The 24,492-nt window shown below is 46.9% G+C and overlaps 1 protein-coding gene across 2 annotated transcripts in view; it reads right to left on the bottom strand.

Moving 5' to 3' along the window:
* Positions 1 to 6,686, bottom strand: part of GPC6 (glypican 6) — a 785,665-nt gene extending 778,979 nt beyond the window's left edge. For both annotated transcript variants that reach the window (XM_081858156.1, XM_081858157.1), the window contains exon 1: positions 6,514 to 6,686. In XM_081858156.1, coding sequence (XP_081714282.1) covers positions 6,514 to 6,676 — 163 coding nt within the window. In that variant the 5' untranslated portion in view covers positions 6,677 to 6,686. The remainder of the gene's footprint in view (positions 1 to 6,513) is intronic.
* Positions 6,687 to 24,492: the final 17,806 nt, after the last annotated feature.

Genomic DNA, 24,492 nt, shown 5'->3' with positions numbered 1-24,492 from the left:
TTTCCATGCACTCTGGCTTCTGTCACGGTGTTCTGTTGCACCAGCAGCAGTTTAGTCATGCTGGTCACATGACCTGTAAAGCTTTCTGTAGGCAAACGCCAGCTCCCTCAGCCTGAAAGCAGAGATTAGCACCGCACCCCAAAGTCGAATTTGACTGAACTTAACCATCTAGGGGTCCTTTACCAGTAGGTAAAGAACCCTAAGAAGGAAGAGATGGGGTCTTGAAGTTGCCCATCAACAACACTTGGACAGAAGCAAGCAGACATGTCATCTGGTCACAGTCTTCTCCACTAAGGGAATACGCACTGTATTTACATTATAGCAATTATTTCATAAGCATATAGTGTAACACATGCAAATATATGTCCTATTAGGTACCCCTTTCCCCCTCTTTTTTGGCAATGTCTAAGTGACCACGATAAACCTGTATGCACTGTGTTTTATCCTGGGGATATTACCTGTCCCCTCCTTCCATCTTGATCTAACATACTGCCTTCTAATAGCAAGATTCTTGCCCTTTTACTGTCATATGAAATCACACCCTCCCACAAGTAGCTCGAGTTTTCAGGCCACTCAGTAGAAGATTTGCTTAAAACGATGTAAAAGATCTTGTTGCAGAGCTGTGTATGGGCTTCACAGCCTTCAAAGAGGTCCCAATTTATGCAATACAATTATTATAGGTACTATTTGATTCATTTCTGTTCTGCGGGCCGTTGATGCATTGAAGAACAGCATCCAACATTACTCACAAGCAGCAGCCTTTTAAAAGCAGTTTCCAGCCATCTCTGATCCATCAGCCTCGCAGGCCAAAAGATGATGAAGAAGAAATCTCTTTTCACAGGGTTTTGTGCGAGACCAGCCACTGGCCCCCATATAATGGGAATTCTGCGTCTACATCCAGTGCTCTAGAAAGGAATTTGCAACACTGCACATTCTCCATGTATGCAAATCCCCAAACAGATTTAGATGTATGTGTTCTGTTTCAAAATTTGCTAGCTGGCACATAAAAATTGTTACACTTAGCAATTTAGCACAAGTATAATAAGAATGCCAGAGTATTATGCTTGGAGTCACATGTTTGCTGTGGCTTCTGAAAAAGATCATGAGAACAAGAAGAAAGCATTACAAACTCAGAGACGTCACCACTCTAGAAGTAACACTGCATTGTTTTATAATCCAACATAAAAATATGTATAACTTGAGCTTCTGGATATAAAAAGTTAAGAAGAAGGCAAGTCTTCATTCTAAACAAAACATTCAGTTTGATACAAAAGTGACTTAATAAAAATGTTTATGAAGCATCTGAACTGGTGCTTCAGTTCAGATGTATTTTTACTCTGAGGCTGCCATACAGACTGAATCTAAATATCCTTATTTCAGCCTTGCACTGTCAATCGACAATATCCCTAGAATTTTGATCCAAGGATACTTAATGTACTTATTTTGACCAAGACAGTATTCTTCACATTTCCTTTTTACACCCTGTTATCAAACATATCAGCTAATATGTTTACAGTAGACCCAAAAAAGTCCAATGTAGCCTTTTTTCTATTAAAAAAGGTAAGAATGTACCACCCACCAGATGGCAAAGAGAACAACAACTACCAGACTTTTAGAAGACATCTGAAGGCAGCCCTGTTTAGGGAAGCTTTTAATGTTTGATGCATTAGAGTATTTTAATATTATTATTTTTTTGGAAGCCGCCCAGAGTGGCTGGGGAAGCCCAGCCAGATGGGCGGGGTACAAATAATAAATAAATTATTATTATTATTATTATTATTATTATTATTATTATGAATGTAATAAAAGCTGGAGTATTTATTTCTCGCCTTTGCCTTCCACCTTTCTTCCAATGACCTTATGGTGGTATATATAGCTCTGCTCCTCACAACAACCCTGTGGTGCAGGTTAGGCTGAGAGTGACTGAGTGCCAAGCGAGAATTGGAACAATGACCTCCCAGGTTGACTAACCACTACGACACACTGTCTCTATTTGTTGATATTGAATCTGAAGGCTCATCCGCATGTCCTGTTGCTCCGCTGCTTTCCCACCGGGGAAAACCTCTCTTTAGCACTCAGTTTTCTCCAATTTAGCCCTAAAGAGTGGGCTTTTCAAGGAGTGGGGGATAAGCAAAAGTATGGACAAGCTCTTCATCAATACACTATGAAATCTGATGCACAACTGCAGATTTCTTTTAGAAAAAAAGAAAAACCGAACTAACTACTGAACTGTTCGTATATTTTGCATACGGGGGCCAACAATAAAAACAGATCAAGAGACCCAACTCTTCAGGTTGTTGGCAGTCTGTTCATAACAGTGACAAAAGAAACATCACAACATTTAATGCCGGCATGTCTTTCCCAAACCAGCTTTTTCTTTAATTGAGGCACTCAGCATTACGCACAAAAGAGTACACTGCCAATTACATTCCCTTATAACAACGCAGCCCTCTCCAAGGAAAGTCTACCTCTCCCTCAAATATATTGACAACCAAGCCAAACGTCTCCATTAAATTACATCAACTTGTTGCTGAAGTGAGATGAGCCCACACCCCACAGTCTCCTGTGACTGGACTTAACTGTCCAGGGGGCATTTACCCTTTTATACCTTTTGCATTCAACAGCACTAAAAAGTCAAGAGACTCTTAGTCAAAAAAGAGAAAAAAAGCATCCACCTGGATCTGGTTGCAATTTCGTATTCCATACACATCAAAGGGGAGGGGATGGTGTTGAAGTCTTAAGACAAAGTTGAAGATTAATATTGGATTTAACAGTGATTGATGTCGTTATTTAAATCAGAAGCTGATTATTAGGTTCCCCAGCACTTATTTCCGCTACTTTTGCAAATACTTGAACACTAATTAATGCAGCTCGTTCAAGCTTTGCTTTGGGAGCTATCTAAAAAAATGGAAAGGAGGATGCGCAAATCAAAACATTCCAGCAAGCAAATGGTAAGAGGAACCCAAACTATTCAAAATGTGATATCTGGTCTTTTTTATAAGAGAGAGAGAGAGAGAGAGAGAGAGAGAGAGAGAGAGAGAGAGAGAGAAGCCAGAGTAAAGCAGAAGCCATCCATTACTGACCTAAAATGAAATAGCAGTCAGTCCAGGAAAAACTTGACTGAAGAACCCAGAGGCTTTTGGTCTCAGTCAGAAGAGAGCTCTTGTGTAATTGATTAGCAACTTGAGGGGAAGTTTAGAAACGGCACAGTGAGGCCTTTGAAAATTACTTGAAGCACAACACTTCACTTCTATTGCTCACTTTCCTGCCTGGCTTTCAGAATCCCAATTTGGCTAAAGCAAAGGGCATTCTGGTTTGCGTTGTTGGGGTATTGGGGGGGGGGAGGGACAAGCAAGTACTCCAAATTCATGGTCCTACCCAGTTTTTGTTAATGTGCCAGTACTCATCATGAAGTTGCTACAGTAAGTGTTACACTTGAAGCATTTTGTGGGGTGAGGTGGGGGTGGATGGTACTGTGTAGCCTTGAGTACCCACAGAAAAAAGCCATGGTCCTATCAGTAACATCAGTGCAACACAAACACTGTTCTAGTTTATGCCTGTTCCCAGACCACAAGCAGTACAAATCTGCCTCCACTTTAAAGAAGACAGATTAGAAAGAGATGCAAAGTCCAAGAGTGATGTGGTTGCATTGGCCCTCTGATTACTTCCATGGTGCTCTAAGTGATGGCTAGATGTGGTTTGGGTGAAGGTTACCAGATGTCCCTGTTTCCAGGGGACAGTCCCCAAAGCTTTCTCAACATTCACATGTAGATAGCAAACAATAAGTGTCCTCGGATTCATTGGAAAAAACTGGTAACCTTAGTTTGGGTGGATTGTTCAGTTATATATGACAACAGCTGATCCATGTCCTGTTAAGAAGACCAGCACTGTATATAACCACATGCTCCATCCTAAATACATGGAAGGCTGTAGGTCAGGAATCGTGAACACCCAGTAGCTTGCGTTACCAATGACCAGCAATGATGGACATCCTAGTCCAACAGCATATGGAAGCAACCACAATGTAATAATAATCAAGAGACAAAAATAAATTAGGGGTCACCCTAGCAGTGGTAGAGAATGATGAAGCAGCAGGCTCACAGTTTGCACTGGCCAGAACATTAGGTAGGGGGGGGGCAAGGAAAAATGCTGGCACAGCAAAGGGACTCAGATTGCACCCATTGCCACACTCAAAACAACCCATTTCAAGGGATGGGTTTCCCCTGGCAACAACCATCAGTAGATTCCGGGAACCAGATGACTTTCTAAGGGCATCTTCCCCCATCTCTTTTGGCTCTTGGAAGCTATGGTTTTCATTTAACCTTAGCCAATTTTTTAGTCCCTTTGCCATAGCCTGAGCCAACGGCGTCGAAACCAGTACCACATACTGAGCCCTGAAGTGCAGAGCAGCACACAGTTGCAGTTGCTCACAAAGCTGGGGCTGTGGACATTGTGGAACTTTGCAAAAGTGCAGCTTCCATAGGCTGGAACGAGCCACGTGAATCACCCCTAATCTAAGAACAAGACTATCCATTTTCTAATAAATGAATAAGGAGTGCAAATGAGTGGCGTGTGCACTTGTGACTTTTCTGGCAAACACCATTCATAACCATGCACCCATTTCAATAAATGTATCAAATGTAAAATCTCGTTATGGATGTCTAATGTTAAAACAGAGCTTTAGAGCCAAGCCAGATGTAACGTTAATCACATGGATGTAATTGAGAGACATATTTCATTAACAAAATAAAACGTCCATGGCTTGGGGCAGTCCTGAGTATTTTAATGCCAAGACTACAGTAAATAGAAGGCGAAGTTTAGCCCTTTGTCCCCTTCTGTAGTCCTGCCAAATCATACATCACTTCTGAGATGCTGCTACCTACATTGGAAGTGAAGGCTACACACACACACACACACACACACACACACCACACGTGTGTGTGTGGTCCTAACACTGTTCAGGCCCCCTACAGCTGCTATTTAATTCCTCTTTTTAAAAACCTGCATGTTAATTGCAATCAAGCAGCTAACATCCCATCTAACTTGGCCCCAGAAATACATGCACAGAAAGCCAATGGGGAAATAAAATGGCCCATTGGCAGACAACTCTACCAGGGTCACCTCAAACCGAAACAGCTAACCTAGTTGGCAACCACACAGGCCCCAGATTCACTTTAATCCTAGAGGTTAATTGGCATGTTTTAGAAACCGGCTGGCTGTGCTGCTCTGAAGATGTATGAATGCACCCCCGCAAATGGCCAACTATCAATATTAATTGCATCACTTAAGCCTAAGAAGGGAACAATCAGATTGAAACGTGACATCTTTGAGTCTATGGTATCCTCTATGCGGACGACTTAATTCAGTCCTGGAAACTGCAGATGGTTTAATTCAGTGTTGGAAACTGACAAGCAGCAAGTTTCACTCAGGTAGGCTGCAGCAGCTGTTCCTTCTTCTTTCAGTCCTTTGCTCACACCCACCACAGGTCCTTCCTCCCCCTTTCTTTTCTTAATCACCGATTCATTCTTTGCACACTGAGTTCTGAAGATACAGCAGTGATAAGAGGACAGCAAGGAGCAGAGAAATAGGCTTGAGAGAAAACCTGACATACCATTACTGTGCTAAGGGGAAGGGATAACTAATCATCCTTAGCAACTCAGAACGTTAGTTGGCTTTGAAGGTGGACCTTCAGGAGATTTTCATGGTAACTCACACCCCTAATCTTTTCATTTCCCCCAGATAGTTTGAAGTCTACAGTTGTTTTATTTCCCTTTTTTTCTAGGTGAAGCAATGCTTTTACAGGTGCTCCACTGGAGAGGGGTAAGCAGACTCTTGAGCGAGGCAGAGCACACCCTACTGGCAAAGGACAACTGTCACGACCCCTTAATAAAGCCGGCCAGGTGCAAAATAAAAGGGGGCACCCCCCCCCATGCACACACAAATAAGAGACACAAGTTGGAGTCCTTCTCTGTGCAGGTTCTGTAGTTTGTGGCAGACTGCTGTGCCACAAGCACGAAGGCCCGCTCTTTTAATGAAAGAGGCAACAGGCAGCCTCACTTACACCATCTAAAAGGGACTAGAAACTTGCGTTCCACTGTGCAATTCCTTGAAGGCAACTTAGAACTTGCAAAGAGGGGGGAGGGCAGCCTTCCCTCTGTTCTTGTCACATCTCCCCCCAGGCGAAAAAAGTGAACATCTTGCCAAATATCTCCGTCTCTGCGCGCGCGCCCCTTCCCCAACTCGTTCTTCCCCCTGTTGGTCTCTTGGAAATCTAAAACGGATTCTCTATTCACTGCACAATGAGGCAATTCATCGCCTAAGCAGCAGCAGAGTGGAAAAGGCACTGCTCTCTTTCCCTGGAAGGCGAAAGCAGAAGGGAGAGGGAGCGAGAGGGAGATATCTAGGCAAAGCGAGCGTTTCACCGGGGGTGGTTGGGGAGGGGGGGGGGGAGAGGAACGAAGGCAGCCCCATGGCTACGCGAGTGCCGAGATTTCACCTTGCCCAGGTGCTTACCTGCGATCTCCTGATAGGGGATGTTGAGCAGGCTGAATCCTTTGGCTTTGTACGCCTCCCTCACCTCGCCGCAGCCCCGCGCTTTCGCGTCCGCCGCTCCGGCGCGCAGCGACAGCAGCAGCCCCAGCAGCGCCCCGAGCAGCGCCCCGATCCAAGGAACCATGATGCCCAAAAAAGGGGGTAAGAACAGACCAAAAAGAAAGAAAAGAGACACCCCTCTTCTTTCACCCCGCCTCCCCCCTCCAACCGCCAAAAAGAGAGCCCCTCGCCAAATCCACTTGGAAAGATAAATCCCACGGAAGAGCCTTCTACCAGAGCCCCGAGTCCTGCGCAGCCGTGCGCGCCTCGACAGAGCGCACCCCCGCGGGGGAAAGAGCAACCGGGAGCCCCCCTCCCGTCGCGGCCAAACTTTGCGAAGCCGGCTGGGAAGGCGAAGGAGGAGGGCGCACCCGAGGCAGGCGAGGCAAGGCGACAGCCGCCCGCCCCTTCTCTCGTCTCTCCGCCTCCTTCTCCTCCTCCCTTCTTCCTTCCTCGGCGGGTCCCGTTAAAGTCCGGCCCGGCTCAACGCCGCTGGTGGTGGGGCGCGCTGATCCTCGGCGCCCGGGAGCGCGGAAAGCCCGGAGGTGCGGCGCGGAGGCTGGAGATGGCGAAGCAGCCGCTGGCTTGGCTTTACGCACGGGGAGGAGGAGAGCCTGGAGAGGGTGGCTTGGCTTGGCTGTTGCGCGCTGCGCTGCTGGTGCTGCTGAGAGGCGGACATCCAGGAAAGGAGAGCCGCTGCGCCGCGCAGCCTGCCCAGAACAGCAGCAGCAGCAGCAGCAGCAGCAACCGCCTCCTGGCAGAACAGGCGGCCGCGGCAGCCTAGCAGGGAGCCGGCAGGAGCGCACGCGGGGCAGGCGAGCGAGCGGCCGAGGAACGTGCTCCACATTGCAGCGGCGGCTTGCCGGTGAGGAGGAGCGCGAAGGAAAACCCGGGATGGACTCCGAGTCGTGTGTCCCCCCCCCCCCCACGGCCGCCGACCAACGCTGCCCGCTCCCAAGTGAAAAGGACGCCCCGCTCTCTCCAGAGGAGAGGAACCCCACAACGCACGTTTTCTCTCAAAGCACCCCCACTTTATTCATTAGGAAACGGGGGGGGGGCTCACGCGCGAAAAGGATGGGGGGTCCCTTAGCATCCCCTCCCCAAGTTAAGAACAAGGATACCCTTGTAAGTGGGGCCCCCATCCCACTCAGCAGGAGATATGTTGACATTAAGCAAGGGAATCGTACCCTGCTTATCTCCAGTGATACACGGATTTTTTTGGGGGGGGGGTGGCTGTGGTCCTGCTGATTTTGTTCCCATTGACCAGCATGACCAATGGTTAGTGGGGGGAGCTGGAGTGCAGCAACGTCTGTAGCAGCTCAGACTCTCCTTCCTTGCAGTGCCCTAGGAAATGTGGTGACATCAGGGACAGCGATCAAGAGGGTGACCAACTTTGCTTTTCATCAGTCCCATCTTCTCCGTCCTTAACAATGCCTGGGTGTGCAGGCACTTGCCAGGCATCACACAGTGAAAAGCTTCTGAGAAGCTGTCTTAAACTAAGCAAAAGCTTTGCTCCATCTAACTCAGAATTGTGTTGCAGAGGTCTATTCCAGCCCTACCTGAAAATGCCAGGGACTGAACCTGGACTTTCAGCATTCAAAGCATTTACTCCACCACTGAGTTATACCGCTCCATAAAAAAGGAACAGGAGCAGGCACAACTGGATTCCCTCCACCCCAGTCAGTTGATCACCTTCAGTGCCAGATTTGGGGCAGTGGAGGCAGTTCTCCTGCACAGGATGCCTTACTACCAAAGACTACCAAAGTCTGCCCCTGACACCTTATAACTGACTGCCAGATGTGAGGCTATGGATGACTGTTTTACCAAATCCATCTACAGTACCTGAAGGGAGGACTATACGATTGGGGTATATTACCCTCTCCTTCTCATATCCTGCAGAACATGTAGCTTGGCTCACTTGCTTGAGTCACCAAGAACTACATGTTGCAGTGATTTATACTTTTGCCTCCATTTGTTCATATTAAATATTAGGCTGACCTCTCATAATCACAGCGATTCTGCGAGGTAGATTACTGAACACCATTATTAGCCTTATTATTACAGTTGCTATTAAAGGTAAAGGGTAAAAGGACCCCTGACCATTAGGTCCAGTCGTGGCCGACTCTGGGGTTGCAGCACTCATCTCACTTTATTGGCCAAGGGAGCCGGTGTACAGCTTCCGGGTCATGTGGCCAGCATGACTAAGCCGCTTCTGGCGAACCAGAGCAGTGCACGGAAACGCTGTTTACCTTCCCACCGGAGCGGGACCTATTTATCTATTTGCACTTTGACGTGCTTTTGAACTGCTAGGTTGGCAGGAGCAGGGACCGAGCAATGGGAGCTCACGGCTTCATGGGGATTAGAACTGCCGACCTTCTGATCGGCAAGTCCTAGGCTCTGTGGTTTAACCCACAGGGCCACCTGTGTCCCACTACAATTGCTATTAGAGCTGAGTAAAAGAGACCTGCTTAAGATTTGAAATAAAGATGCCCCAATTCAGGCTACATTTCTAGGAGCACGTGGAATTGTAAGGCCTTGCATAAGAAGGGCCCCGGGGGGGCCAGGAAGAGCGGCCGACAGAAGACCATGGGGATGGATCCAGTGGGTTGGGAAGATCTCTGTTGGTGTTGGGAGCACTCAAGCAAGGGGATCCTGGGGGAGATATTGCTCTCGCCTCATGCCATCTCCCCACAAGTCCCGCAGTGCAAGGCACAAGTTTTGTCTCCATCTCCAGGGCTATCTGAGGCAGACTCTGGGGGAGGGATACTCTGCCTGTCCCATCTGCCTCTGAGGAGGCAGCAAAACCTCCGTCACCAGCTCCCAGAGGTGCCAACACAGTTCAGCATTCCCAGGAAAGCGCTAGGTTGCTTGCCCAGTCTGAGAGCCAGACTCACTTGCCACACTGAGTTGTGTCCTGTGCCCTGAGTTCGAGTTCTTCCTTGAATGGGACTTACTTTTGAGCAGACAGGCATAAGGTTGTGCTGTTCTCCTATTTTGTACAGGGCACTCCTATAGTCCTGGAGCCCCCAGTGTCTTGCCCACTACAGGACCCTCAGACACCCCCTGGCACCCAGCAATAACTCCTTGCCTTCCAATATTATTTGTTTAAGCCAGGTGTGGGGAACCTTTGATCCTTCAGTTGTTATGAACTACAAGTTCCATCAACAAATGGCCAAGAGGGACAGGAACTGGAGAGCAAAAGTTTCCCAAGACCTGCCAAAGGTGGATTAATTTTGCCTTAGTGGCAATTCTTTGGAGAGGGTTGTCTGTTTGGGGGGGTGAGGCTGGGCGGGAGGCTGCTTTTGTTTGTTTTGGGAGGTGTCAATATTAGCTTGTTTTTGAGAAGGCAGTTATCTGAGCGTAGCCAGTTTTTCTTCTGTGAAATGGGTATTTTCTGATGCTGACAGCAGTTTTCTATATTCTCAAATGTATCCCCAAGGTCCAAAATAGTTGGGGTCCCCTGGTATATACAGGTACCTGAAGCTAAGCCTCATTGAACTCATTGCTAAATCCCCATGCAGCAACTGTGCCAAATCTCATCTTCTGTGACATGGTGGTCATGATGAGTTTTCTCCTATGTGAATTGCCTGATGTGAAACTCCAGGTGACTCAAGCCATCTTGTAATTGTGATGAGGAGAAAGTTGCAGCTGGCTATTTTTGGTCAGTATGACTAAAGGCTTTGCCACACCACTTTGCAATTCTAATGTCAGAGATAAGGGGAAAGCAAAAGATGTGCAGCCAAATACCTCTGGTGGGACCAAACAGTTGCCTCTATTAGTTGTGAAAACGTGATGGCAAGTGCAAAAAAAACTTACTTCACTTTTAAGTGGATATCATCTACAACACGGCTGTCCAACAGGTCGATCGCAATCTACCGGTCAATCGTGTGCTGTCCCTGGTCGATCCTGGATCTGGCCAATCCAATGGGTAGATCACTGCCAGTTTATTTATAGTGGGAGTAGATCACAGTCTCTTGGAAGTTGGACACCCCTGATCTACAAGATTGTAGCCATGCACTTTCCCACAAATGCAGCAAAGTCAGAAGCTGTTGGCATGCTGTCCTTTGACTTTCTATTAGAGCCGAGCAAAATTATCACTAGTGAAAATGCTTTTGGGAAGATAAACCTATCTAAGTGCCCCTAGACACCTATCAATTGTGCCCTTTTTGTGTGGAAGGGCCGTGTTTTCTCCTCCTGTGCCCCAGCCAATTAGGGATAATGTAATGAGAGAGATCACCTCACACCTCACACAGTCAGATTTTGCTTATGCAGTATCATCCCAGTCAGTTGCACTCTATTATTTTCCGTTCAGCAGCCTAACAGCCCATGGACAGAAACTGTTTTTTGGCCTGTTGGTACAACTGATTATACTTCTGTATCTCCTGCCTGAGGGTAGAAGATTAAAGAGGTGCTGGCCAGGGTGTGAATCGTCCCTGAGAATTTTTCTCGCTCTCCTAAGGCAACGATCCCCTGCGATGTCATCTAGCGGGCTCAGGGGGCAGCCCATGATATCATGTCCTGTGTTCACCACCCTCTGTAAAGACTTTCTGTCAAGCCAACATACCACACTGTGATACAATATGAGAGGACACTTTCTATTGTGGACCGGTAGAAGGAGGTCATCAGTTGTTGCTTAACATTGTTCTTTCGCAAGACCCTGAGAAAATGGGAGTCTCTTTTGGGCCTTCCTAACCACCTGAGTTATATTGTTTTTCCAAGTGAGGTCTTCACTAAGGTAAACTCCCAGGAATTTAAAGGAAGAGTTTGATGAGGCCCTAAGCTACTGAAGGTAATGGGACCCTTTATATGTCCAGCTGTCCTTTGTCAACAACAAATTGTCATTGTTCTTTTGTGTTGAATATATGCCATATGGTAATTAAGAACGGATTAAGTTTGAGAACCAGAGTACCACTGTATATAGAAATGAGCAAACCAGTGATATTGTAGCGAGCACAGGCTAGCAGGCGGGGCCCATTACTTACGTCATAGGAGCCAACGCAACACAAAACACTGTTGCTGTATATAGGCTTTCTTTTATTTGTTTTTTATCTTATATTGGAAATGTACATCCAGGTTTTGTTTTTTCAATTTTTGTTTTTTCAAGAGAGTGGGGCCCTAAGCTATAGCTTGTTTAGCTTATACATAAATCTGGCACTGGGTAGGATGACCAGGTGAAAAAGAGGATAGGAGAGATGAAAATAATGTCAATATATTTCACATCTGGCAACCAATGGGCCCCTTGGGTTTCAGATAATACATGGGTAGACAAGTCTAAAAAGTCTAGGACACTATTTTTCACAACTGTCTAGGGTCTATGGTGGCACATTTACCAGAAGTAAGGTATTTAGCATTAACTCTGGAGATGTATATTCAATTCTGCCTAGACTAAACCTCCTGATGTAAATTGTGCTCTAGGAGGCTTAGTTTGGTCAGAATAGAGTATTCTGGTAAATGTGCCACCGTAGCCTCTAGAGGGCCATGGAAATTTGTGTCCAAGTTTTTAGACTCATCTACCCACGTACTATCTGAAACCAAACGGGAGCATTGGTTTTCCAGATATGAAATAAATTGACATTATTTTCAGCTCTCCTACCCCACTGACAGGGTTCAGCTTTAATATTTGTATGGAAAAGTGAAATTGGGCAGACCCAGTTTGTCAGCCTGCCCAAAAAAGAAAGAAAGAAAAGAAATTGCTGAAAAGGTATTGCTGAACATCAGCTAAGGGACATTTTGCTTACTTTAAGATGCTGTCAATGTCCCTGTGAAGATGACTCACAGTGTTGTGGAGAAGCATAACTTTCACATTCCAAATGCCTTGTGGAGCAGGTGGCAATGAACCTCAGGGTGGTCTGTTTACAGAGACTTAGCCCCTCCCTCATTGGCCACTGGGCCAGGACTGACTAATATTATATGACTGGAGAAGTCTTAGCCTTCCTTGCAGCAACCTTCTTGATGCAACATAGCATGCTACTTTGATTCTTAGGAGTAAATGGCAACTTTACGGCCGTACTCTGAGCCAACACTGGGCTGTTTGCTAAACCTATTCCATACCCTGGCAACCAGAGTAATTAGAAAGTCAGTCTGGTGCACATAAAAGTTCATTACTGAGACCATGGGAAAGAGGTTGAGCCTACAATTAAAAAAAGAAAAAAAAAAAGGAGGGAGCTCATAAAAAGCTGTCCCCTGTTTGGAGGAAGCTCAGAAAAGGTGCATGTTGTTGTTGTTGTTTAGTCGTTTAGTTGTGCTGATTCTTCGTGACCCCATGGACCAGAGCACGCCAGGCACTCCTGTCTTCCACTGCCTCCTGCAGTTTGGTCAAACTCATGCTGGTAGCTTCGAAAACACTGTCCAACCATCTCCCCTTCTTCTTGTGCCCTCCATCTTTCCCAACATCAGGGTCTTTTCCAGGGAGTCTTCTCTTCTTATGAGGTGGCCAAAGTATTGGAGCCTCAGCTTCAGGATCTGTCCTTCCAGTGAGCACTCAGGGCTGATTTCCTTAAGAATGGAGAGGTTTGATCTTCTTGCAGTCCATGGGACTCTCAAGAGTCTCCTCCAGCACCATAATTCAAAAGCATCAATTCTTCAGCGATTAGCCTTCTTTATGGTCCAGCTCTCACTTCCATACACAAAAGGTGCATAGACAGTAGTTTTGGGACTGCAGCTCCCATCATCCCTAGCTACAGGGACCAGTGGTCAGGAGTGATGGGAGTTGTAGTCCAAAAACAGCTGAAGACACAAGTTTGGGAAACTTTCATCTACACAGACTGGCAGCAGCTCTGCAGGGTTTCAGATCAGAGTCTGTTCCAACCTTATAGGGAATGAACCTGGGATCATCTGCATGCAAAGCAGTCCCTCTGCTACTGTGCTACAGCTCTTCCCCAAAGGAAGGGGGTGGGTGAGAAATCTGGAGCCTTGAAGCATTTTCTGTGGCCATATCTATGAAGAATGACTGACGCATATTAAACACAGAAAGGTTATGTCAAAAGCTGTGTGGGTAGGATGAGCAATCGGGAACAGCATTTGCTAGGTTTCTTCTTGAGGGACACTTTTTTTTGGAAAACAGAAAGAACTCTGTACTTGGACTGAAATAGAAATTACTTGCTGAGGATTCTATATGAGGCTGCTGCAGTTTCTCACAGTGACTGAAATAGGAACATAGAAATGAGACCATGGATCCTTCCACTTTGGTGTTGTCCAAACTGACCTGCAGTGGCTTGATATTTCAACTGGGGTTTTCTCAGTTCTGCCCAGAGACATTTTCTAGGGGACAGGTGGGTTTGGGGGACTTCCTGGTCTGGAATGGGGTTACTGTGTCCCAGAAGGAGCAGGTGTGCAGCCTGGGAGTCATTTTGGACTCACAACTGTCCATGGAGATAAAGTTAGTTCTGTATGGTACGCCAGCTGAGACCCTACCTGCTGCACATTGTCCAACCAGAATGGCACATGCCCTGGTTTTCTCCTGCTTGGACTACTACAATGCATTCTACATGGGGCTATCTTTGAAGGTGACTCAGAAAGTATAACTAATGCAGAATGCGGCAGCTAGACTGGTGACTAGGAGTGGCCGCCGGGACCACATCACACTGGTCCTCAAGGATCTTCACTGGCTCCCAGTATGTTTCTGAGCACAATTCAAAGTGTTGGTGCTGACCTTTGAGGCCCTAAATGGCCTCAGCCAGTATACCTGAAGGAACGTCTCCACTCCCATCGTTCAGCCCAGACACTGAGGTCCAGTGCCGAGGGCCTTCTGGCGGTTCCCTCACTGCAATAAGTGATGTTACAGGGAACCAGGTAGAGAGCCTTCTCAGTAGTGGTGCCCCATGGCACATCCTCCTATCAGGTGTAAAGCAGATAAACAACTATACAACTTTTAGAAGACATCTGAAGGCAGCCCTGTACCAGGAAGCTTTTAATGGTTGTTGTTATATTATGTTTATATATGTGTTGGAAGCCACCCAGAGTGGCTGGGGCAACCCAGCCAGATGGGTGGAGTATAAATAATAAAATTATCATCATCTTCATTACAGATTGAGCCTGGCACCTTCTGCAGGCAAGACAGATGCTCCAGCACTGAGCCATGACTCTTCCCAAAGGAAGGAGGAGAAGGAAGCCAGAGCCTTGAAACTTTTGCATGCAAAGCAAATCATCTGGAAATGCTCGCTGTCATCCTGGGAGTCAACATTTTGGAAACAAAACCCAGGGCCCACGTGAAAGAAGGATTATTGGGGAGCAAAAGGCCTGCCAATGCAAACAATCCAAGCAAGGGATTTTGGGCAAATAGCCACCTGCATTGTAGGGGAGGAGGTGTGTTGGCATTTTGCCTCCTGGCAAAGCAGAGACCCACACTTGGAATAAAAGGGGGGGGGAGAGCAGTCAGGGAGGTGCTGAGCACCTGCTCTGGCATCTTTTCCTGATCCCCTACAGAGAATTGCCTCATGCATTCAGAAGGAGTCGAGAACAGTTAGCGCAAAGCCTCAGTCGAGATGTAGCTGAGCATTTCTGCACTCTCTGTATCCCTTTGCTGCCTGGAAAAAAGTGGCAGCCATCACAGGTTCTTCCTGTCCTCATTTTCTAAGATATATTACCAGGAACAATCACGCAGAGTTGCACAAAGCACAGTTTCAAATTGCCCTGTGAGTTTATAGCGAGTTTCTTTATTTGTCCATTTTAAAAAGCTCCCCTGATGTGGATTGAGCAATAGCAGCAGCATGGGCAAAGGAAATGGTAATGCGTGCTTGCAAGGAACAGCTGAGACAATATGTTTGCCATTAAGCAGAGTTAAGTATGACAAGGGAGGTCGGGTCTGGCACTGGAAGCTGGCAGAGTCAAACACGTGCGGAGGATCCTGCCCTGATGTGTCGCCCACTAGCAAGAGATGCGGGGATGGAGGGGAAAGATGTTGAGATTTGTATTTCTATGCGAACCTTTCCAATTTGAATTTCCCAGAACACACAAGACGAACCACAGCTCTCAGTCAAAATTCACACGTCACCGAATTTTGTCATGCAGTTCTCCAACCAGGTAATATGTACAAGAATGTGTATATTACAGGTAAGTGTGCCTACAAATGCATATTGCTGGAGCAAATAACACATAATATGCATTTATATTTGGGGAAATGGCTTGCAAAAATGTGTTCATTAGGAAAAGTTCGCACTGAGATGCAGATGAGTTTTTATGCTATTGTTATACTATGTATTGCTTTGTGCTGTATTTCATGTTTTATTGAATTTGTATCTAGCCATTTCACTGCATTTTAAATAATTAAAGGAAGAAGAAGAGTGCAGCTGAATTGAACTAAAGGTTTTGTCCGGCTTCATAATATATACAGTGGTACCTCGGGTTAAGAACTTAATTCGTTCTGGAGGTCCTTTCTTAACCTGAAACTATTCTTAACCTGAGGTACCACTTTAGCAAACGGGGCCTCCAGCTGCCGCCACACCGCCACCATGCAATTTCTGTTCTCATCTTGAAGCAAAGTTCTTAACCCGAGGTACTATTTCTGGGTTAGTGGAGTTTGTAACCTGAAGTGTCTGTAACCTGAAGCTTCTGTAACCCGAGGTACCACTGTAGTCCTGAGCAAGTAACTTACATTTTTCTTTCCATTCTACTAAAAGTGTCTCTCAAGAAGAAACTTAGAAAATGCTGTTCCTGATTGCTCATCCTGCCCACATAGCATTTGACATAACCTTTCTGTGTTTAATATTCATCAATCATTCTTAATATGCCTACAGAAAATGAGTTGAAATCTAGTTCTAAGGAACTTAGGAAATGTAAACCATGAATATTATTGAAGGAATAATGGAAGAAAGTAGCAGGACGTCAACTATATGGGGATTTGTATGAAAATGTAGTCGCAGCTGTCCATACATTTAAAGCCTGGATAGCTCAGTTGGTTAGAGCAAGGTACAGTGGTACCTCGGGTTACATACGCTTCAGGTTACAGACTTTGCTAACCCAGAAATAGTACCTCAGGTTAAGAACTATGCTTCAGGATGAGAACAGAAATCGTGCTTCGGCGGCACAGCGGCAGCAGGAGGCCTCATTAGCTAAAGTGGGGCTTCAGGTTAAGAACAGTTTCAGGTTAAGAACAGACCTCCGGAAGAAATTAAGTACTTAACCCGAGGTACCACTGTACTAATAATGCCAACATTGTAAGTTCGATCCCTACATATTCCTGTATTGCAGGGGGTTGGACTAGATGACCCCCAGGGTCCCCTCCAACTCTACAGTTCTGTGATTTAAAGCAACCCTAAAGAATCATGAGAACTGTAATTTACCCATCACATAGCTGCTATTCCCAAGATTCTTGGGAGTGCTCTAAATATATGGTTTGTATTCAACCTCCCTATCCTTTGCCATCCAAATATTTTAAGAGGTTTCCTACTGCCTACCCCCATGTCATGTCTCCTCTCAGGATTCTCGTTCTATTCAGGGTTGGTGCCAGAAGTCATCAGGGAGGTGCTGTAATTAAGCCTGTAATCCTGTGCACATTTTAGCATTTGTCCACTGACAGCTTTCCGGGTCATGTGGCCTGCATCACCAAACTGCCTCTGGCGCTATGGGACACCGTGACAGAAACCAGAGTGCCTGGAAATGCATGGAAACGCAAGGGACATGGGTGGCGCTGTGGTCTAGACCACTGAGCTTCTTGAGCTTGCCAATCGGAAGGTTGACTGTTCAAATCCCTGCGATGAAGTGAGCTCCCGTTGCTCTGTCCTAGCTCCTGCCAGCCTAGCAGTTCGAAAGCACGCCAGTGCAAGTAGATAAATAGGAACTCCTGCGGCAGGAAGGTAAACCTTGGAGTAAACCGTATTGAACAGACTGTAATGTACTTCTGAGTAAACATGTTTAGGGTTGTGCTGCAAAAGGTTCATAGACCCAATGAGAGCACTTCTGCTATTGTGTTTGCTTGGTCCCAGCCTCCCAACTGTGCTCCTGACTGGCCATACCACACAGTTATGGGGCAGTTATGGGTCACTCCCAACTCTCCTGAAAGAAAGCAAAAAGCTATGTCATTCCCTTTTAGTCCTTTAACCTCCCCTTTGAAAGTTAAGCTCACAATTCAATGGTCTTCAAAATGTTTGCAAGGGCTTTGTAGTCCACACTGGTAATTTCTGTATGTATATCACCATCAGAAACACCAAAAAAGTTATAACAACATTACTCAACAGAACATTTAATATGCCAGCCACCCTTGATGGACAAGCTGATTTGCATTGCTTTTGAGCTAGAACAATGTCATACTAAAAAGTGAATCAATTTAAGGCAATTTACCATTATGTCTTGTTCACACATTCCATTAAAGCTTTAATCTTTCTGACAATTAGAAAACCCATAGTGTGTGACTACATCCCAATTTGGACATCAGATGTACACAAAAATATTTTCCAAGAAGTAATACGGTTTTAAAATGATAACTGATTGGCAATGTGTTTAAAAGTATATGGAGCTCCTTTTTCTCCTTTGCAAAAGATCATCAAAGGGCTAAATATATTTTGTAAATTACTGCTATAATGATTCCATTTACAAAAGGATATAATTTGCTATCTTAGTTTCACAATGAATGGAAACCTAATGAATCATGCAGGCTTTAGCGTTCAAAAGAAATATGGGGAATCTGAGACCAAATTGGAACATTAATTCTGACAATGAGTGGATCTTGTTAGATCCCCCTTTTATTTTGTTAGTAGGTCAGTGTTTCCCCAACTTGGGTCTCCAGCTGTTTTTGGACTACAATTCCCATCATCCCTAGCTAGCAGGACCAGTGGTCCAAAAACAGCTGAAGGCCCAATTTGGGAAACACTGTTTTATGTCAATCATTCATGCTCCCAACTGAAAGTTGTGCCACTGCAATCTCAGACCTACAACCAGCCAGCGTGGTGTAGTGGTTAAGAGCAGTGGACTTGTAATCTGGTGAACCCGGTTCACTTCCCTGCTCCTCCACATTCAGCTGCTGGGTGACCTTGGGCTAGTCACACTTCTCTGAAGTCTCTCAGCCCCACTCACCTCACAGAGTGTTTATTGTGGGGGAGGAAGGGAAAGGAGATTGTTAGCCACTTTGAGACTCCTTAGTGGTAAAGGGACCCCTCACCATTAGGTCCAGTCATGGCCGACTCTGGAGTTGCGGTGCTCATCTCTCTTTATTGGCCGAGGGAGCCAGCGTACAGCTTCCAGGTCATATGACCAGCATGACTAAGCTGCTTCTTGCGTACCAGAGCAAGCGCACAGAAATGTCGTTTACCTTCCCGCTGGAGTGGTACCTATTTATCTACTTGCACTTTGACGTGCTTTCAAACTGCTAGGTTGGCAGGAGCAGGGAACGGGCAGCGGGAGCTCACCCCATCGTGGGGATTTGAGCCGCCGACCTTCTGATCGGCAAGTCCTAGGCTCTGTGGTTTAACCTACAGCGCCACCCATGTCCCTTTGAGACTCCTTAGGGTAGTGATAAAGCAGGATATCAAATCCAAACTCCTCCTCCTCCTCCTCCTCCTCCTCCTCCTCCTCCTCCTCCTCCTCTTCTTCTTCTTCTTCTTCAACTGGCATTGTAAAGTGCTATATAGTTGCTGTGCTCTGGATGTTTCTTGGATTTTAACTCAACAATAGATGCCTCATGCAGTTTGTGGACTTGTCTAAGGAAAGCTAGATTTCTTGATATAACAAATTTGTACTAAAAGTGAAACAATGTCTCCAAGCTAACTATATAAATGCCAGGGAGATGGAGCAGGTTAGCGGAAACAAAACTTATCTCTCTGGCTTAAAACAAGAGGATCAGGAGGGGGAGCTCTGTCACAACTGACAAGCCTAGTTTATAATCAGATGGTTTCATTTTACCAGCCCTCTCCAATCCCAGCGATTTGGAGGAGGGAGTATCACTGCAAGAGAAAAACTAAGGTTAAGGAAGGTGCCAGGAGAGCAAGGGGAGAGAAAGAGTTGCACTGTGACTGTCAAGACACACTTATAATCAGAGATAATATTTTTGCCTGGAGAGCAAATCTCCATTAGTTCTTCACACCTCAGATTCAACTTTGAATGTATCTCACACAAAAGCTGCCGAATCTACCGTATTTTTCACCCTATAAGACACACATTTCCCCTCCAAAAATGAAGGGGAAACGTTTGTGCGTCCTATGGGGCGAATGCAGGCTTTTGCTGAAGCCTGGAGAGCGAGGGGGGTCGGTGCGCACCGACCCCTCTCGCTCTCCAGGCTTCAGGAAGCTATCCGCTAGCTGTGGGAGACGCAGCTCTCCCATGGCTAGCGGAGAGCTTGCCGGCACCCAGAAGCTTGGGGGGCGCTGAGCTCAGCACGCCCCAAGCTTCGGGATTAGTGCAGCGCTCCACTAGCCGTGGGAGAGGCACGTGAAGTCGCGCAGCTCTCCCACGGCTAGCGGAGAGCTTGCCTGCACCCAGAAGCTTGGGGCACGCTGAGCTCAGCATGCCCCAGGCTTCCGGCTTCGTGCGCACAGCTCTCCCATGGCTTGTGGATAGCAGCCTGTTCTGGGGGCTGGGGTCGGGGGAAGCTCGGGCTTCCCCCCATCCCAGACCCGCACCTGGGGGGGGGGAAATAAATTGTTCTTTCTTTATTTCCCCCCCCAAAAAAACTAGGTGCGTCCTATGGGCCGGTGCGTCCCATGGGGCGAAAAATATGGTATTTGTCTGCATTATGCGGAAATCGATCTCTGAGCTTGATCGATGGAGCCGTGATCTCAGACAGCTTTACGATCCCAATCAGTCATTTGCAGCGTCCGGCACGCTTCCTTCTAGCTGCGCACCAAAGTCTGCTGTCTCTTTGGCCACGGCTTAGCAGAGTAGCATACAGCGGTGTAAAACAGTCTTTTTCTCCCTTGCTCCATGCAAGCATACACAGACAGATCCGTCTATTTACAGCACTTTATTGGAACATTTCAGCCCATAAAAGACCAGGGCTCCTTTCAGCCATGTTAAAACATGTCCGTCTCTCTCAAGACACACAGAGAGAACAACAAGATACAGTCTCCTCCCAGACTCCTCCCAGCTTCTACAGCTGACGTCAGAAAGCTGACGCACAGCTCAGAACACTTAACCAGTTAAGTTCTGAACTATCACACACCCCCTTGCGTTGCTTTCTGACAAAACCTGTGTAACATCTTCAGCAACACCCTGTGAGATCAATCCCTTCCCCAATGCCTTGCGCCCTACCTTGGCGTACCTGTTGGGCATCTGTGGAATCACCTCACAACTCTCAGAATCGCACTGTGCGAAACTTACCCACGTACCTGTGGCCTGGTACCTCTCAGGTGGAATACCCTTGGTTGTGCGACTGGATCGCCTAGGCACAAACTCTGGTGTTTCCTCTGGCTCACTGTCACCAGCAGGTGTGTCCTCTGCATCACAGGATTCCCCCTCTGACTTAAAGCGTCTTCGAATCCTCTCCATTACACTCACAGGAGAACTAGGCTCACTCTTGGGCTGTTCTTTCCTAACAACTTGTGGAGACGCCCCACCCTGCTCCTGACCTTGGTCAGTGACCTGATCGTCATCAGCAGACTCAGCCTCTTCTTCCTCCTCACCAGAACTGTCCTCTGAATCAGAGAGACATTCTGAAAGAACATCACGCTGTGCAGAAATCTTTGGCCTTTCATCCTGCTCAAAGAATTCAGCGTGTTTACTGATCAGCACCTTACTCTGATCACCTGACGGATAAGCAAATCTCCATGCACGAGCGTCTGGCTCATACCCACAGAAGATCATTTTCTGGACTTTGGCTCCATCTGGCCCTTGCAAAGCCTTAGGCACAGGGACAACCGCAGGAGATCCAAACTTGCGCAGAAAGTGAACCTGGGGTTTGCGGCCATTTAACAACGAGTACGGTGTGTCACCTACCAGTGAGTTGTAGACACGATTCCAGGTGAACGACACACATCGGATTCCCTCCAGCCAAAACTTTGGAGGTAACCTGGCTTCTTTCAGCATCACCTGTCCAGCCTTAACCAGAGCTTCACTCCTCAGCTCTGCCACCCCCCTCTTACTGGGTGAAGTAACTGTGTGACGTATCCCTCTTCTGTGAAAGAACTGCTGCAAAGCAGAACCAGTGTACCTAGCATTTCTGTCACTGATGATCGCTTGAACCCTGGTGGAGAATCTCTGTTCCACCCCCTCAACCCAGCTCTTGATCAGCTGTGCTGCATCCTCCCTGGATTTGAGGCCGTGGGTCCAGGTGCTCTGCGAAAAATCATCCGAAAAAGTTAGCAGAAACCTGGCCCCTCCCAGACTTGGTTCCTTGACAGGACCGGCCAAATCTATGTGAACCAGCTCAAAAGGTTTAGTGGTTACCCGTTCCACCTTTGGGTAACTGCACCCTTTCACCTTTGCTTGCTTGCATGTGGTGCAATTAATGGCACGTCCACAATCTCTAATTTTACACCCTCTAGTAACCTCAGGAAGTACTTGCAGTTCCTCTACAGGACTATGATTGGTCCTCTGATGCCATGCACAAGCACATTGAACATGAGTGGGAACTGTAGCACGCTGCGCCTGTGCTCTCTCAACCTTCCCCTCACCCCCAAGAGACGTCTTAAGAATGAAAAGGTCATTCTGCCCCTTCTTAACCTTGGCAAGTACCCTCTCCCCTTTGGAGATTGTGCAGACATCATTTTCAAAACAAACTTTGAACCCCTTACTTAACAAATAAGGCACAGATAACAAACAATGATCCCCCTCTGGGATAACACAAAACTGCAGCGTCTCCTGCAAAACAGAAAGGAAAACGTTAGTGACAGTTTTAATCTGGGTTCTCTGTCCATTTGCGAACATAACAGTTTGTCCGGCCGGAATTGCCGTGCAATTCCCCATCTTGACTGCAGATGTCTCTGGAACCATGTTGCGGTTAGCTGCAGAGTCGATTACAAAAGCCATTTCCAAATTTTCCATTCGGCCGTCTTCGAACAATGCCATACTCGCAGAGACTTGATAAGCCTCTTCCTGTTGTTTACCACGACCACCTGGCTCAGTTCCACGCCTGCCTGTCTTCCCAGGCCTGTTGCCATGGAAACCCGCTTGATTCCCATGGGAAGTGTCCTTGCAAACATCCTGCATCGGCTCTCTGCTCCGGTGGGGGCAGCTGCCATGCAGACGTTGTACTCCAGTGGAAAAACACTGCCCGGGGCTCCTCCCAGCTGGCCTGGCCTTCCTTCTCCTGGAACGGCACCTCCCACCAGCCTGGCCCCCCTTGAAGCTGCTCTCCGCTTCAGCAACAGTGGAAAGTTTCTTAAACTTGCCTTTGGAACTCTTCGCCCCCCCGATCTGCTCAACAGTGCTCCTTGAGACTGAAGTACCGGGAACTGGGGCCGCAGCCATCTTGGGGCTCTCCATTTCTTCTCCAGGGCCCTGGCCTCCTGCTGCAGTTTCACACAAACTTCGCAGCACATTCCAGGCAGCCCCTGGTGTCTGTACACCTTCCAAATGGGGTCTCAGTGAAGCATCAACGCATGCTCTGAGCATATTCAGCTCTTGTTGCATTCTCTGCTTGCCATCTCCAGGCACCGCAGATTCACAGCCTGCTTCAGCTGGCTCTGACTGGCTTCCTTCCCAAAGCCCAGTGACCAAGAACCAACCCCTGACTCTTCTGCTCCAGGTTGCCCAACTTTTTAAAGTGAGCTTTTCCACCGGCATATCCTGGCTCTCTGCCATTTACTCCCGTTCTGCCAAGGTGCCCCACAAGCTGTACTTACTCAGTACCAGCTGATTCCGGCTCCTGTACGTGGAGAAACGGCCCAGCTGCGTCTCAGCTTCCAACTCCAGCCAGCTCTCTGTATCAGAAGCTCTCACTGTCTCTCGGAAGCAGGCAAAAACTCCCTCTGCTTCCCGGCATTAGGCTAGACTCAAGGAATGCAGCTTCCAACCTCCAGCTAGCTTCCGTGCCGACTTCAAAGCGTTCCTGGAGCTCACACCGACTGTTTTACGAGCGTTTACTGACCTTCCATAACCTATGCGGAAATCGATCTCTGAGCTTGATCGATGGAGCCGTGATCTCAGACAGCTTTACGATCCCAATCAGTCATTTGCAGCGTCCGGCACGCTTCCTTCTAGCTGCGCACCAAAGTCTGCTGTCTCTTTGGCCACGGCTTAGCAGAGTAGCATACAGCGGTGTAAAACAGTCTTTTTCTCCCTTGCTCCATGCAAGCATACACAGACAGATCCGTCTATTTACAGCACTTTATTGGAACATTTCAGCCCATAAAAGACCAGGGCTCCTTTCAGCCATGTTAAAACATGTCCGTCTCTCTCAAGACACACAGAGAGAACAACAAGATACAGTCTCCTCCCAGACTCCTCCCAGCTTCTACAGCTGACGTCAGAAAGCTGACGCACAGCTCAGAACACTTAACCAGTTAAGTTCTGAACTATCACATGCATTTGTTCAGATCATTTGGCAGAATAACTAGTATATAGTTTGGGATCTTGTCTAGAAATACAGAACACTGCTTTTGAATGTTTTGAATGTTATTACCTACTCTGACTCACATCAGCTCTCCAGGGTCACAGATATGGGTCTTTCTCATGATTTGCTGCTTTATCAGTTTTTTGTTTTTTGTTTTATTTTTATCTACAGCTGCTGCTGATTGTTCCTGGGTTCTTTTACATAAAACACATATGCAGTATCCCTGAGCTACAGTATCTCCCCAATATTTTGTTGCTTGAACTTCCTCTTTTTTTTCTTTGGATACTTCCATCTTCATGAGCACAGAGACTGCATGCTTAGAATTCTCATCTGCAAAAGCATATAAGCTGATATTGTGATTCATATCCAAATCAATGCTGTACATCACCTGTGTATTCTTATCAACATTTAGCTTAGGTTCCCTTCATGTTTCCTATTCAAATTGCAAGTCTGCTGCCTATTCAAAACAAGTATGACTATGC

Source organism: Podarcis erhardii (genome assembly GCF_964252035.2).
Source record: "Podarcis erhardii genome assembly, chromosome: 4".
NCBI classification, from domain to species: Eukaryota; Metazoa; Chordata; class Lepidosauria; order Squamata; family Lacertidae; genus Podarcis; species Podarcis erhardii.
Note: the sequence above shows the minus strand (reverse complement) of the source record. Positions and strands in the feature narration are given on the sequence as shown.